The 16433-nt window shown below is 41.6% G+C and overlaps 1 protein-coding gene across 1 annotated transcript in view; it reads left to right on the forward strand.

Annotated features, from left to right (window-relative positions):
- The first annotated feature begins 3188 nt into the window (after positions 1-3188).
- The window catches only part of CAND1 (cullin associated and neddylation dissociated 1), a 28089-nt gene continuing 14844 nt past the window's right edge, over positions 3189-16433 (forward strand). The window contains exons 1-2 of the mRNA XM_040552766.1: positions 3189-3413; positions 7150-7293. Of these exons, the coding sequence (XP_040408700.1) occupies positions 3346-3413; positions 7150-7293 (212 nt within the window). The 5' untranslated portion in view covers positions 3189-3345. The remainder of the gene's footprint in view (positions 3414-7149; positions 7294-16433) is intronic.

Consider the following 16433-nt stretch of genomic DNA (forward strand, 5'->3'; position numbering starts at 1 on the left):
GATATATGAACATGCAGCACATTCCCGATTTCCTCTCCTGGCTGTGGGCTCACAACTCCTGTGTGAAGTGAAAGAGCAAATTGGTGAGGGTTCAAATTCTGGTGCGGTGAATGCATCCCTAATCGAACAGTGCTCTTCTCTCATCTTCAGCATTTGGGGAATGTATTTGCAAGTATAAAGCAAGATAAATCCTTTCAGGTTCCCGCATTTAATTAAGCTTTCAGCTATCTTTGTGAATGAACCAAGAGCATCTAATATGCTTGTCTACAGGGAACAGATCAGGAGTACCACTCCATCTGTGAAGTTGTTTGCTATCAGCTGGAAAAAATCTCTTCTCAATTAGCCTCTACGTGTGTCTAACTTCCTCTGGAACATTGCATCTACTATAGCTGAATCCCAATTGTAATAATTGTGCTTGAACAACAAAAAAAATACTTTGACTTCCTCCATGATGACCTGTATTTCTGGTAGTAATATGAAACCAGGTTTAAGTAGTGGCAGGCTAAGCTGGTTGAGGTACAGAAACCAGCAGCAGAATTATGACTTTAAATGATTTAAAAATCATTTTTAAAATGTACAAGATCACAAAGCATCCTGGATGTGTTAGAGGCTGTCAGTTATATTTACATCTTGCAAATGCAAGACTAAATTCCTACTTTTAGTATCATCTTAGGATATGCAGATACTTTCCCATCTAAGAATCCCTTTGAGTAGAAGGCAGATGTGACTTTCATGCTATGGATTTATTTCTACCTTTCTCCTGTCCTTGAAGAATCTTTAAGAAAGAGATTTGTGCATGAGGATGCCAAACCCCAACATGAACAACCAGAAAAAAAATTGATAAAGAGAAGGAAGCAAGCTAAAATTCCTCTGGGAACATGAACATTGACAGGAATAGAATCTCTGAGATGCAAAGTGGGGAATATAACCTAAACATGGACAAGACAAAGAAGAAGCATGAACTGGAGCAGAATTGTTCTGTATAACTAATTTTCTTTTTTTCTTTTTTTTTTTCTTCTCAGCATGAATAACCTTATTGTAAGTGAATGTTTGTAGAATTCCCAAAGTGGGAAGTAGCTCAGTTTAGTGTCTAATTTGAAACAATATTAATTTAGAAAGTTAACTCCCAGCTTGAGTGGACACTGGCAATACTTCATTCTACAATAGGGACTGACATAAAAGACCTCTCCCCTAACAGCATTTTCTATCATCTGGTTTGTTTCATATGCTTATTCAATAACATGCATCATAGTAAGTATGTAGCCAGAACATTTTTGTAATAGATGATCATTCACCACCCCCTAACCACCTGATCCCCACTTAGGACCAAAGTCATGAATGTAAATAAAGAACAGGTTAGAACAGTCTTGTCCAACAGTGCGTGAGAAGCGATGATGTGACAATTTGACATCTCAGAAACAAATCATTTCTTGTAATTGTAACATGCTCACAAGTCACTGTCATCAAAGTGATTTAGAATGGTGCTAACATCCACATGGCAAAACACAAATTGATGTACCAAATGACAACTATTTGTATTTCAACTTTTTCTGTCTTGGTGCTTCAAAGAGAAGCTGCATAGTTTTCCTGTGCATGGCACAGTGTTACCACAATTCAGGCATCGTAAGCTGTTTTCAGCTGTCACAAACAAGTCAGGAGTGAGCCTATCTTGATCTGTACTGTTCCAGCTGGCTTCCTTGAATAGCCAACCCAAGTGTTCAAACAAATGGAAGTAAATGATTTTCCTCTCCAAAGGTAAACCCTCAATCAAGCATTCCCAAGTCAAACGAGTGAATGGCCTGTTTGAAAAGGCCACCTCTCCTTCTGAGTGCTTCCCCTCACTGCAGTTCCCCTGCCCATACCAATGGTCCCCCATTTCTCCTTGAGACTCCCTCTTCTTCCCCCCAACCACTCCCACCTTCTGTAACCCATCCTTGCCCCACGTCAGTGTCACCAATCCACCCCCACGCTGCCCACCTCCTTCTTACCTGTCCCTTATTTTTGCTGCACAGCACTAACCTGACATCAAGCTGCTCCGGGGAATGAGACCAATCCATACCAAGCTCTCTTTCCAGCACAGCACCCAGACAATGACAGTGTCTGTGTCTTCCAAAACAGTTGTTTGCACAAAGTGCCTGGGTGACAGGCCATGGCAGATCCACTTGTGATTTCGGTTCAGTTAACGAAGAACACACGCCTTCCTTCAGCTGCTGTGAAAGGCTGCCTGCGAGTTGCACCTAAAAATGCGTATTTTAAGGACATCTTGGTTTTAGTTCAAATCTTGTTCTTTTAAAATACCAGTCATCAACAACAAAAAAGCATTTCTTTAGTTTTGCAGTACATACACATAACTGAGAAGGAGGATTAAGATTATTTCATGTTTTATTTCAGCAAGAAACTTGAGGAGGCTGCCTGCAGTAGGCTGTCTTGTTTTACACATGGAAACACTTCCTCAGTTCTCCCACCACTTCCTATCATCCACCCACACGTAGACAGATCACAGGTTTTGCCCAGAAAAGCAATGAGATTGACATGTACAGCAAGGAGGGAGGCAAAAACAAGTAACAAAGTGCATTTTTACTTGGTTACAGGTACAAAAACTTGTTTTCCCTGTGCCCAGGAGGCCTGTTGGGCATGGCACTGGTACCACAGCTTGGCCTGGCCTGCGCCAAGGCAGACCCTGAGGCCAGGCCGTGCTTTTCCTGGGGAACTGAGCCTTTAAGTTACTGCTGAGATTATGATATGAGTGTTTAAGTTATGTGAATATATATGAAAAAATCTCTCAGTTTGCCCCCAGGCACTCCGGAAGCACTCGCATCACATTTTGGGGCAGCTTTCTGCAACGGGGACAGACAGAAACACACTTTTATTCAGCAAGGAAAACGCATTTTCACGTCGTTGCTTTTGACTTCTGTCAGATACGTTCAGCCCGCGCTCAGCCGTGGCTTTGCGAGGGCCTGAAGGGGTGAGGGACACCCGACCGAGCCAAACTACAACTCCCGCCATGCCCCGCCAACGGCGCCGGGCGGGACGCGCGCGCGGTGCGCGCTGGGACTCGTAGTCCGCGGCCGCCCTTCCCGCCGCCTCTCCAACGGCGGCCCGGGCTGGGCGCGCACCCGCTCGGCGCCACGTCCGCGGGCGGCGTCACGGGGCTGGCAGCGCCGCCAATCGCGGGCGGCGGCGGCGCGCGGGGGGCTCTGGCGGCCCCAGCAGGCCCAGGCCCAGGCCCAGCCCCGGCGAGCGGAGCCGGGAGGCGCCGCCCTCCCCCTCCTCCTCCTCCTCCCTCTCCTCCTCCTCCTCCTCCTCCTCCTCCTGCCGCCGCTGCTCCCGGCCGGGCCCGTCAACATGGCGAGCGCCTCGTACCACATCTCCAACCTGCTGGAGAAGATGACGTCCAGCGACAAGGACTTCAGGTGGGAGCCGCCGCCGCCGGGCCCGGCCCGCCTCGCCTCGGGGCTTCCCCCCGCTGAGGAGCGGAGCCTCGGCCTCCGCCTGCGGCGGGCGCGGGGCCCGCGGAGCCCGGAGGAGCGGGGCCTGCTCGGGGCGGTGCGGGGCGGCCGGGCCCGGTGAGCGCCCCGCCGGCCGCGGGGTGCTGCAGAGGGGCTGGGAGGGCTGCGGAGCGCCCTGGGCCTCGGCTTCCGCGGCTCGCACGCCTCCTGGGTGCTGCGGGGTGTGGGCAGGGGTGCTGGGCTCACTGTGTAGAGCCATGGGTGGGAAGGGGCCTTACAGAGCACCCAGCTCCAACCCTTGGCATGGGCAGGGACACCTCCCACCAGACCAGGTTGCCCAAAGCCCCATCCAGCCTGGCCTTGAGCACCTCCAGGGATGGGGCACCCACAGCTTCTCTGGGCAGCCTGTGCCAGGGCCTCACCACCCTCGTAGTAAAGAATTTCCTCCTTATATTTAATCAAAGCCCACCCTTTTAGTTTAAAGCCCTTCCCCCTTGTCCTATCCGTACACTCCCTGACAAAGAGTCCCTCCCCAGCCTTCGTAGGATCCCTCTAAAACTATGTGTGTTCGGAGAGAGGAGTCCAGTTAAGTCAAGTTTTAGGAAGGCGGGACTGGAATATGTATTATGGAGCTTAGGATCTCTCTCCAGACTGTTACTATTTATTGGAGTAACCGTTTGGTTACAGTAGATAACATGCAAAAGAAGGTGTATCAGATAATGAAATAGCATAGCAACTAAAAAAACACAACTAAAAAAAAGAGACCACTTACACAGTAGCTCTAACAAACCATTAGGTTAAAGATAATTAAATTTCTTTGTCTGCAGTGTGCATACCCAGGAATTCATGTATGAAGCTTTCATTTGTTAAAGAGAGTGCATCAGTACAGGAAAAAGTCATAAAACACACTTGGGGTTTATTCCGTTTTTGCACCTTTATAGTTCTTAGTTTGTAGTTAAAGAACACAGTGACATCCAAAGCAGTCTCTTGTTAATATATTAAAATCTAAAAGAATACAGGCTGTGATTAAGTAGCCATAGAGTTGGCTTTTAGACAAAACCGTTGAAGCACTGGGCACGGGTGTGATAAATGTATGTATTTTTCATGTCCATCTCTTTCAGGTTCTCTAGTATGATGTTACCAGGAGAGTTGAGGCTAGAAACTTTGGGGAAGAAAAACAACAAAAACTGATTAGTCTGAAAAGATGCAGTCCAGAATTGCCTGAGTCATTTAAATTACACTTAAAAATAGATTCAAACTGTTTTCTGAATATTTTTTTAGTTTTATCATGCTAATTTATTTCTGTGATTAAGTGAGCTTTGCATTTAGTGCTCATGGGAAGGATGTCTTCCAAAATATTGTGATGGATTTGCTTCTTAATACTGATTTCCAATGAGTTTAAAACTTTTTGCTATCAAATGAGGTTGTAGCAAGTAGTTTTCCAAGCTACATGTAGTTAAAACTTGTTTTGTAGTTGCTTTAGGAGAGCATACTCTGCAGATTACCCATTCCAGGAGCTTTGAACAACTTTGGGATTCTGAAATGCTAAAAAATAATAACAACACAGATTAAAATCTGAATTAGAAACCGTAAAATGAGTGACGATAGACCTCTACAAACTGGCTGTTATGCAATAGTACGTTTTATGAAACCTTTGCATGTATCATGTATTTGCATAATGGATAAAATAGTTCTTAGTACTGGTAATTATAAGTGGATTTCTTCTTAGACGGTGCGTAATTGAAGAGGGACGGTGTAGTTGTTGATACCAGGGAGCTGACTGCAAACCACAGTTCAAGTAGCTATTCTACAGTAAATTCTAATCCTCAGTTTTTTTGGATAAACTAACTTGTCTGATGCAATTGTTTGTGGCATTTATTGTGTGGAAACTTCAGTTCTAAGTGGGCAGCGATGTAAGGTGGCAGTTTACTTTGGGGCTGTGGGAGGAGCAGTGTGCTCGCTGGAGGAAGAGGATGGCTGCTCCATGTATGAGGGGTGAGGAGCTACCGATGCGCTGCTGCTTTGCAGCACATAAAGTTGGTCCAAGGCCACATCTATACCATTCAAAACTGTGGTGTTTCTAAATACCAGCTACTTCAATTTAGAGTTGCCAGTCTTCCCCATGCCACTGTGGGGTTTGGTATTTTATTTTTTAAATGTAGGAATCCTCCAGGAGGACTCCTCAGTTGTAGCCAAGCGCAGAAGCGCTGATGAGCTGAGGATGCTCAAGCTCTGCTTAGTTGAGGAAGTTGTCACAAGTAGGTGATGAGTGCATGTGAACTCATAAGGCTAGGAAATGGGAGTTAGTGCCCAAGGAAGTGAGGGGAGGCTGTTAAGGTTTAACAAAAAGAGGTAAATATAGCAGTGTCATGGAGATGGCTTTTAAATGTTTTAGTGCTGCTTGGCTTCGTGGATGCCCTTCTTCCCATCTGATCTGCCCCTTCCCTTTACTTTTCAAGTAGCTTTTTCCCTTGCGCTGCTTAAAGGCTGGTGCCTTTCACATCCATCATCTGTTTATGCACACATCTGGTTCCTGTCAGATTACAGGCGTGCTTCGGCGGCGCTCTTGGAGTGAATGAAGAACAAGTGAGGACTTCGCTTATCTTAGTTAGAAACACCTTGAGACTGTTAGACTGCGTTACAAGGCAGGATAAGTCGGGGTCCATTATTTGGGGGGAGTCGTCTGGCACTTGTGATGCACGTTAAGATTATGCAGTCTTGGCTTTCATTCTCAATAAAGAAGTATCGAGCAGGTCAGGCTGTGGAGATAACCTTCCAAGGATGACCTGAGCTTAAGCGATGGCTGCTTGAGGCTGACGTGTCAGAAGCCCAAATGTCAACCTTAGCCGTGTAATTAACAGACCGTTTTTGTCTGGGGGCTGGGATTGGCACTGGAGCCCCTGGGATTGGTAATTGAGTAAGGCATCTTTATTACTTTTCTTGAGGAGAAAGGATGCTTAGGAAAGGAAAACAGATTGGAAAACAGACTTTAGAAGGAAAAGAAACAAAAGGCATAAAAGCAGTATTTTTGGAAAGTCATTTCTCAGTATGTTCTCTCGTATTGGTCGGTGTGACGGTGGTATTGAATACTAAATGAACTGATAGGAAAGCTGATCTTGTTTTCTTGATCTCTCAAGAATTAATTTTAGACTTTAATGTCATGCCCTAGATTGAGGGCTGGATAAACATCATTGGCCATTGTCTGGATTATAAACAAACTAGTCTGGACAGACAAAATGAGAAATTTATAAATCATAGCTTCACTTTTATTTCCCCGATGATGTCTGGCTTATTATTTTTGTGGGAGAATGTTTGAAAAACTGTATTATTCTTCTTGCTTAAGAAAAAAATTGTGTAGCTAGTGAGAGAACTACTTCAAATCTGGGAAAGTGTCAGTTTTCTTGTTGGTGATTATTTGGAGCGCAGCATAAAGATCGGGAGTAAAACGTGGAGCTGTCCTCACCAAGGAACGATGATGACCTAACTAAAAGTTAAATTTTATTTAAAAATGACATTTTCTCCTTATTTATTTTATAAGTAGAAGAAATGCTGCTTGTATCACAAAGCAGGTAAGGCTAGTCCAATGTTAAGTGTGTTTTATTTGGTAACAAATGGTGGAAACTGAGAATTGTGAATTGTAAAGCACTGAATGACCCATATATATCCTTTTAGCAATAATTATCTGACTATCTTTTTTCAGGTTTATGGCTACTAACGACTTGATGACAGAACTACAGAAAGATTCTATTAAGCTGGATGATGACAGTGAAAGAAAGGTGGTGAAGATGATCTTGAAATTACTGGAAGATAAAAACGGTGAGGTGCAGAACTTAGCTGTCAAATGGTATGTATTCTTTCTTTGTGGTGTAAAGAATTGTCTGTTGACTGAAAAACATAAAGCTTTAAAAAAAAAACAACACCTTAAAGGACCACTGCTATGCAAAATAAATGTGAATATGTTGTCCACATAGGAACCTTTGCAGGTTGTCTGCATTAATCGTAGCTTCTTATAGCACTATCTTTTGTTGATGTTGCAATTTAACGTTTGGGGTTTAAGGGGACAAATACACTGCACAGTCATTGCTGAAGGTATAAGAACGATGTGCTTGTTCTCTGGTGATAAATCTTGAATGCTAAATAGATTTTAAAGATCTTTTTAGAGTTCGTAGGTAGTTGCCACATTGATGTTTAACTGCGAAAACTACTCCAATACTACAATTCCGTGATCTGCCTTCTCAAACAGAAATAACATAACCAAAACTGTGTATTTACCTTTTAATCAAACGTGGAACTTGCCTCTTCACTAGCATTTGAAATATTGTGTTAATGGTTTTACATGCTTTACAGGAACTGCAGATGTTTTATGGGGTCAGGGTGCAGTTACTTGCTTTTCAGAGGCTTCTGTTGGTTCAGTGGCCTCTCTTCCTCCCTTTATTTAACTTTACCTGTGGTGTGGCTTTTCTGGCTGTGTTCCACCTCTTTGAAGAGGTGCTACATTTATTATGACTTTTTGTACTTGGTTCTTCTGACTCCTTTTGTGTCCTATAAGGAGGGCATCTCTGTTAAGAAGCTCCTAGTGTTTCTGTAAGAATATTTCTTGTTCGTGATCTTTTTTTTTTAAATATCTCATCTGATCTACTTGAGTCTTATATTCTGTGAAGCATGTGTTGAAGTAAACTTACCACTGCAGGGCTTGGGACAGCTTTGAAGAAGAGTTTCACATTGTGACTAGCTCAGTTAGTTTGTTTCAGCTTGTTCTTTACAATTTGACCCATCACCTGAACAAAGCAGAAAATTAAAGCCTGTGCATACATAAATCTGCTTATATACTTACAAGAAGCGCTTGCTTCAGCTTCTGAAATATTTTATGTGATAACTAAAACCTTTCACAGAGGATCTAATATGAGAGTAGCAAGTTTCCAGCCAAAGTTTAATGTTCTATGAGCTGTATAGTAATGTAATTACCACTACTTTTTCACTACTCTTATAAGAGTTGCAGTTTTGTTGAAACATGTCTCCCTCCAGTTTTTTTAAACAACACAAACCAACACCTTGCTTTTGAATGTGAAGTCCTAAAACGTCAGAGTACCTTGTGGCACAGCTTAAGCTTCCTGGCTTTGAAACAGGGTGCCTGCGCTCAGTCAGAAGAGACACATGCATGAAAAGTATTAAGTAGATTATTATGAAACTTGGCTCAGGCTTAGAACTGGCTTTTCATAAAGTAACATTCTGTGGAACAAAGTGGTTACAGCATACATGCGGTACTCATCTACAATGCATAGCCTGAAGTTACCTTGAAATTCAGATTAATGCACACAGTGTATATGTAACAATGTTTAATGACAAGGTTAGGATTTTGGACCTAAAGTACAGGTAACGTTAAAGACTTCAAAGGAAAGAGAATGAGGAAAATAGATAGCTGCCAGTGCATGTGGGCATGCCCTGTTCTTTTCTTATTAACCATTCTTCCATTTTTAAAGTTCGCTTTGACACACTGATAAAATACTTGGATTTAATTAAAATGACAGAATCAATTTAAAGTTTGGAATACTTTTAGAAAAAATCCAAGTACCATTAAAGAACAGCATGAAATTTCATGTAAGGGGACAAGAAACATGATGAAAAAGTTTTCAGGAAATTGTCAGCTTTCATCTAGAATTTGTACCTTGAATGTAGCAACATTATTTATTTATTTATTTTCAGGTAACTTAGACTCACAGTATTGTTCCATCACAATTTTAAGCCAGTCTAAGCTAATTTTGCTGCTATTCTGATGTTCTTCCCCTCTGTGTCCATTTTCTTGAGTGCATCTGATTTTGTTGTAGACTGGTTTGGGGAGTTAGATTTCTTCTGGCTCAGCTCTCTCCTCCTACATTCAGATGAACATTGGTAGAAGCAGTAGTGGGGGTACAGGATGGGAGAGGTTGAAATACTGCTAAGATGTAGTTTAAGGCAGTTTAAGGTGACCTAAACTAGATTTTCCATCTACTACAATGCTAGGTGGGAACCTAATTTGTTAATTTAAATTTGACCAGTGTATTTCCCCTCCTTTTTGGTTTTAAAATATTTTGTGTTGCTGTTTTCTACTTGTGTATTTCTGTTACGTGTTTGCTGCCATTTTCAGCTGAGGAAAGCATAAACTGTGTTTAGATTACCTTATTAAATTAAATGCTCTGGTGCTCTTTAGAGACTATCAGCAGGAACTTTCATCAGACTGATGCTTGATGACCCATTCAAGTATAGATTCCCGCTCATAGGAGTGCCTTAAAGGTACACAGAAAGCTCTGTCCTGCTGAATCTGTATTTGAGAGCTTTTTTGGGGGGGAAAGAAAGATTTGCAATTTTGTTAGGGAAGCTTCCTCTTCCAGTTAGGTCCATGGAAACACTGAATGGTAATGTTATTGAACACTCCTTAACAAGGAAAGAGTCTCTTCAAGGAAGATTGTTCTTTCAAGGTTTGATTACTGATGTCACTGAACAGAGAAGATTTGAAATAACTCAGAACAGTTGTAAAGCAATATTTTTTTCTTAGGCAAGTGTAGTAACGAGTAAGTTTTGCCTTATCCTCTAATCTCTTTCACATTTGGATAGGAAGTGCTCTGTTGGTTAAAATGCTGATGAACTTGTTTCTCATTATCTCTTCAAAGCACACTGGTGTTTTTGTTTTTGAACCTTTCAGTTATATCATACTGCTTTTGGATAGGATAAAACATGTTTGTCTTTGCTTAACAGCTTGAGAGTTTATGGGTACTTGGGTAACTGTCTTGCAGATGATTGTGATGTTCATCTCCGAATCAAAATGAAAATAAATAAACTGATTTAATACTCTTGCTTTAAAAGTCAAACATCTTTGACCCTACAGAAGAGAAAGGAGTGTACTCATCAAACTTTTATTTCAGGCAGTAGATACGAACTAGGTCAGTTTCTTCACCTTGTCTGTCTTAAGAATATTTTTGTGTGTGTTGTTTGTGTTTTTTCTGAAGGACTTCTTTGTTCTATCTGATGATCAAAGGCAGTTTTACAGCCAGCCAGTGTAAAAAACGCTATCGGACGTTCTTACACCATTCATGTTTTAAGGCTATCTGTGTAGTCCAGAATGGTACCCTGAGCACCTTATGGTGGCAGGGGTTATACTGCCTGTAGCTCTGTCCAAGGTTACCTGCATCTGGATTAGACAAGCGGTGTGCTTTGCCTGAGTGTGGGGTGGATTGTTTGTGCTTCGCTGCTGGTAATGTTCTGTTGGCCCAAACTGCCATTAATCATTCTTCTTAGTTCATCCTTAAACTGCAGCACTGGATGTGCTTCTCATTCTGGTAGCTGTTTATGTTGTGATACTCTGCCATTAAAACCTCTACTGACAAATTTGTATTGTTTCACGCTAAAATGCTTCCTGAAACTTACAATAAATAATCGTTCATCGTATATGTATATCTCTCGAAATATGAAGTAGAAAAGCGGGGTTGAAGTAACTGCTTTCAGTGATTCCTCCCCTTGTCATCCTGTGGTTTATCTGCATTTATCAGCGTGACTTCTCTGGGCGGTAGTTCAACGTAGGGAACCCTGCCTGATGCTGCGAGTGTGAGTCATTAATGTGAGCAGGATGATGCACATATGTTGTGTGGCTGATCTGGTTTAGCAGCTTTAAAGTGTTTTGGATGCTGTGGTAATACACTATTATACATCATGCTATATTGGTGATTTGAGTCAAATATATTCATTTTTCATTTGTGAATTTTAACTCTTCCCTGGAAGTAAATGTGTTTTTTTGATAGCCGCACTGATTTCAGCCTACATTTGGTTGTGAGATGACATCCCTCTTCTTAGCAGGGAGGGCGTGCTATGAACACCTTTATTTTCAGATGTATATAACTGAAAGGAGACACTGCTGTAGTTGCTGTTTATTTCCATAGACAGCTGAATGAGCTGTTGACTTTAAGAGAAGTTGGATGCAAATTATTGGTAAATGTGATTTTCCAGCGAAAAGGAAAAGATCAAAGAGGACTTAAAAATAAAAATAATAACAACTAAAAAGCACTTCCAAAAAGAAAGAAAAGTTGTAGTTTATTTTCTACTTTTGATAAGCTCAGTTTGCAATCTGACACTAACAATAAGGTCTGCAAGTGATATCTCCTGATTTGAAAGGCCAGAAAAGCTTAAGGCATTGTTTTTTTTACAATGTACTTCCTAACTGGTGTGTCAACTTTATTGAACTAAATCAGAATAAACAGGAATGCATAATGAAATGAAGATGCTAACTCAGGTAAAGTCTGGTTTAACACCTCCTATGGACTGAAATTTCAAGTGTTTGGGTGAGTGACTTATGTCACTTCAGTAGTTTTCATCTTCAGATATCGGCAGAAAAGTGTTTCCTTTACTTAACTGATGATCTGATGTGTCTAATTGACCAACTTTTGCTCTGATTATTTTAGTTTCTCTCTATTTACATTGAAAAAATAAACATCCTGCCCATTATTTTAGGTGTTTTTGCTTCTGGAGCAACTGTGTTTTTTTTGGTGGAGATGCGGTCTGTCAGTCATTGGTGCATAAAAAGATGGTGTCAGCTGCAGATGCCTGGGTTGTGGAAGGTGTATTTTCATAGAGCTGTGCAAATCTTTGCAAACCGCAAAAGCAGGAGACGCGATCTTTGTATCAGCGAAAGGAGAGCTGACATTGCCACCTGGAATCTCACCAACCAGATCGCTTTTGATTAATAGAGAGCGAGTTTGCTGACTTCTGGGATTGCTACTCTGAAGGCTAGCTGTAGTTTTGAGAGGTTGCTGTTGTTTGGTTTTATATGAATATGTTTCCATAATTGCACATCTGCTTGTTTGTGCTTCTGTTTACAGTACTTTTGTTGGAGTATGAAGCATTATGGATGCAAAATAGTTTCCACAGATTCTGGGATCACACCTTTCTGGACTGTAGTCTGTTGACTGAAACGCACAGGGAATTTCCTCTCTCCATACTACTGTGGACGGTTGCCATACTTTGGAATTGTGATCGTTTCTGTTTAGGTGCTTTGTGCTTGTGTTGCTTGCAAACCAGTTTATTATGCAGCAAGAGTAGAACAGTGCAGTGGTGCTGTGCATAGCCACTGACTGCCAGCAGTGTGCACTGGAAGAGGAGCTAGTGATGTGCCACCGAGGGGAAGGCTTGGTTGAAGAGTGAAATTAGGTTGTGGAGAAATCTGAGAGCTTTTTCAGCAGCTGGAGAAAATGTTTCAACTTCTAGGGATGCAGTCAGGGATGGCTTGGTGAATCTGCGTTTGAGAGAGAATTCTTGGTGGTAATTTGTGTCTTGGCAGATGCTCATCTACAAACTTGCCAGGACTTATGTATTGGGGGGGAGAAATGGTCCTTGCTCATAGCAGTGTCGAAAAATTACCCTAAGACTGCAGTATTCGTTTATCATGATTGAAACAATAACATGACCAGATTAAGATTGTGGGTATGGTCTTCTAAACCACTACTCTCAGGGATTTAGCAGCTGTGGAGATGCTCAGCTGGAATCTAAAGATGTCAGTACTGTCCCCCGGCCCTAAGTTAAAGGACAGTGCCAGGTTAAGACTTGACTTTTGCTGTTGCTGTTTTTAACAAAGGCTGCTGTAAGGGCTTTTCATTTCTGCAGGAGTAAACGTACCTGCCTAAGCAGGTGAGAAACCATTCCATTGCATCTTTGTTTCTGGGCACTTAAAGGGCTTCTTTTTATGCCTTTCATCCTATATCAGCTGGTATCTCAATTAACACTTCTCTTGAAATTACCTGCATGCAGAACCTTCTAGAAATGTTATACCAAAGTTGTTTTTATGTAGTTATTTTTAAGATATCTGCATCTCTGTAAAATGCTCTGCAAAATAAAGAGTGAATTGCAGTCTTCCTAAATGTATGGCATTGGGGTGATCATAATGTCTGTGGCCTAATTTGGGGAGTTGGCCTCAATGTCAGATTTGTTTGAAGATTCATGCTGTAAAAAAAATGAGTTGAGCGTAATATTGCAGTGCATGTTTTTGGTAGATATGCTTTGTCTATGCTGCTTTTTTTTTTTTAATTCCCAAATTGCACTTATTTTGAGCAGGCTCTATGACACGAGTAGGGTGTTGGTGGGTAAAGAGAGGAAACCAAGCAGGTTACAGTTTGTGGAGAAAGGCATGGAAAGGAGTACGTACGATTCCCTTGGGAAATGGGAAAAGCATGTTCCAGGGCTTTTTATGTAGGTGCTGTGCCTCAAGTGCTAACAATGTTTTGATTTCATGGGGGCAGGGTGTTACGAGTGTAGCCACTGAAAGCGAAGCTCATAGGTTTGCCTAACATAGTGACAGACCACTGGTGCCAAGATGTTGGAACTTACTCTGTGGTTACTGTCGTAATGTAAGTTACACGTAGTGCTTGAATGCAAAAGTTTGCTTTATGTAACATATATTATTGCACGTGCTTTTCTTGTCTGCACTAGCTTGCTGCCTTTTGCTTCTGTTGAGCTTTTCCGATGATAGTTAGCTCTTGCTACTGTGACTTCTGGACATAGGGAAGAAGGGTGACAGCAGTGGGGGGCACGTACAACAGGTTTTAGGGGTGGAAGGTGTATGTTGTTGTCCTCTCATATAGAGCCATGTCTACTAGCTGTCCTAGAGTGAAAGCTGTAAATCTTGGCTCTTTGAGTCCAGCTGGAGTCACTGGCTTGCAGTCCTCGGAGTTTGAGCCTAGTCCTCCAGCCTAGCTCCCTCCAAAATCTGTGTGGCGTTTAGTTGGCGCTGTTGGAACACCGCCTCTTTCAAGAGTGGAGAAAATCGGTGACCAGATCAGGTGGACAATGGTTTTGAAGGCCTACAGTCATCCTGTGGTGGGAGCTATATGGTGAAAGGGGGCGGCTTTGGAGTGACGGAGAGGACATAGTAAGAAGTGTGAAAGCTGTGGGGAACTTGGAGTGTGTTTGGAAGCTTTTGTGACAGGAGGGGACAACTTGATGCTCAGAGACAGGATAGAAGACAGTTTCAGAGGAATTTGGAACATACAGGTTTGTATTTACCCTGTAGGTGCTTCTAAACTGTTTGATTTGACTGTTCTTTTTCCCCCCCATGTAAAGTCAAAAGGACAGTAGCTGCATCCAGAAAGAGGAATCAGTAAAATACACAACTTCAAAATGAATAAATTTATGTTTGACTGTACGTTCAGAAGTTAATTCGCTAAGGTCCGAGGTGCCAAGTTGCATTTCAGTGAGAAAATCCAAAGCATGAATAGGTTGACAAGTAAAATTAATAGCAGGTAACATTTCGCTGTTGACAGCTCTTCAGAACTGAGGTACACATTCTCAGATCTCCACTGCTAAAACAATCCAGAAATTGGTCTCCCCAGCAGTACCAGCCAGGTAATAAAAGTGTGGGGTTGTCTTGCTCTCAGTCTTGGCAAGTACAGTACTGAGCTCCTAAACTAACTTGAATGCCTGTATGCTGAATGCTGTTGCCTCAAGCCTTTCCTTCTGAATGTGATGGGTCACTGGCGTGTTCCCCTGCAGATGCCTTCCTGACAGTTTTATTAGCTAGTGGTGAACCCAGGATCCAGCTGTGTTCTTGGAGACGTAGGCTCCAACTCCAGACCCATTTCCAGTAAAACAAGACAGACTGCTTTGCTTGTCATCTTGTGTGCTTGTCTCAATACATATACAGCAACTTTTTCCTTTAGATTATGAAGACTCAAGGGTGGTTTTTCTGTCTGAAAATACTTGTGGGTTTTTATAGCACAGTAATGTGGGAATTAGATGATTTAAGCTTGAAGTAAGCTTTTGCCTGAGTGGCATATCTTGATTTAGATTTTGGACTATCTGCTTTCAGAGTAATAGTCTTTATTGACAGATGAGAATCTTGCCAGATATCTTGGACAGAATTTCTGCTTGCATGTTGATTTTTATTTCTTTTCTGGTTTTGTACAGTTGACTTAGTGCCAGTGAGTTGTTTTTTTTAAATGTGAAACTTGCTCTTTTAACTCAGAATCACTCTCAGAATCTTAGGAAATAAAACCAAAGCATTTTTTCCCTGCTGTAATCACTGAAAGGAAATACTTTGCATCTAGATTGCTTGCTTCCAGTGACCTAGTACAACTAGACTGTCATGTATTGCACTTCTTCATTTCCTAGAACTGCATACTGCTATTTGTTAATCAGGGTTTTGCTCTACCATGATCTGGCAACTCCATTATTACATTGGATATTCAAATTTGTGAAGATGGAAGTTCTCATCCCACCTTTTTCCCTAGTGTCTTGGGCTTGTTTTTTTGTTTTGTTTCAGTAAAATGCTTTGAAAGGGTAACTTGGGGAAGAAGAAAGTTATCTACCCTGGTGTTTCAAACTAACTTGTGACCGAGCTGTTCTAAAAGCTTGATAGCTGCTATTTGTTTCTGATCAGTGAAAACCGAATTACAAATTAATACAACTTTTTAAATACTAGGGTTTTTCCTAAACATGGGAAGACAGTGTCTTTCTCCAGGGTCCTGCCTTGACAGTTGACAAGTATTTAGATTAGACAAATACTTCTAGTTGGAAGTTGTTCTGTTGTTAATTATGTTAATCTGTTTTACAAGCAGATGGTGAAATTATTTGTAAAACTTATGCATACTTCAGATATTTCAGTAATAATATGGCCCTAAGTCATTGCAGCCTCAAAAATCTGACGTAGTAAATGGTGGCATGGATTTGAAAACTTAAACTTTGCTTCCTTACAGTTAGTGTTATTTTGTTAACAAGTTCGTTCATTTTGTGTTTGAAAACCTGTAGGTTTTCAGTTTGGTTTCAGCTCTCCAAAGTTAGTGTTTACTGAGCCTGCAGAGATCATTTTATTCTCTGTTAGCTTTGCTAGAATAAACCTTAATGAAAAGCAGATGTATACAGTATTAAAGTTCAGTGCAGGGAAAAAAGCTATATGGAGGCATCGTATTCTAATAGTCCTGATATAATCGGTTTGCAATTGGCTTAGAGATGTTCCTTTTTCTGCATTTG

This window comes from Cygnus olor, chromosome 1 (genome assembly GCF_009769625.2).
Source record: "Cygnus olor isolate bCygOlo1 chromosome 1, bCygOlo1.pri.v2, whole genome shotgun sequence".
Lineage (NCBI taxonomy): Eukaryota > Metazoa > Chordata > Aves > Anseriformes > Anatidae > Cygnus > Cygnus olor.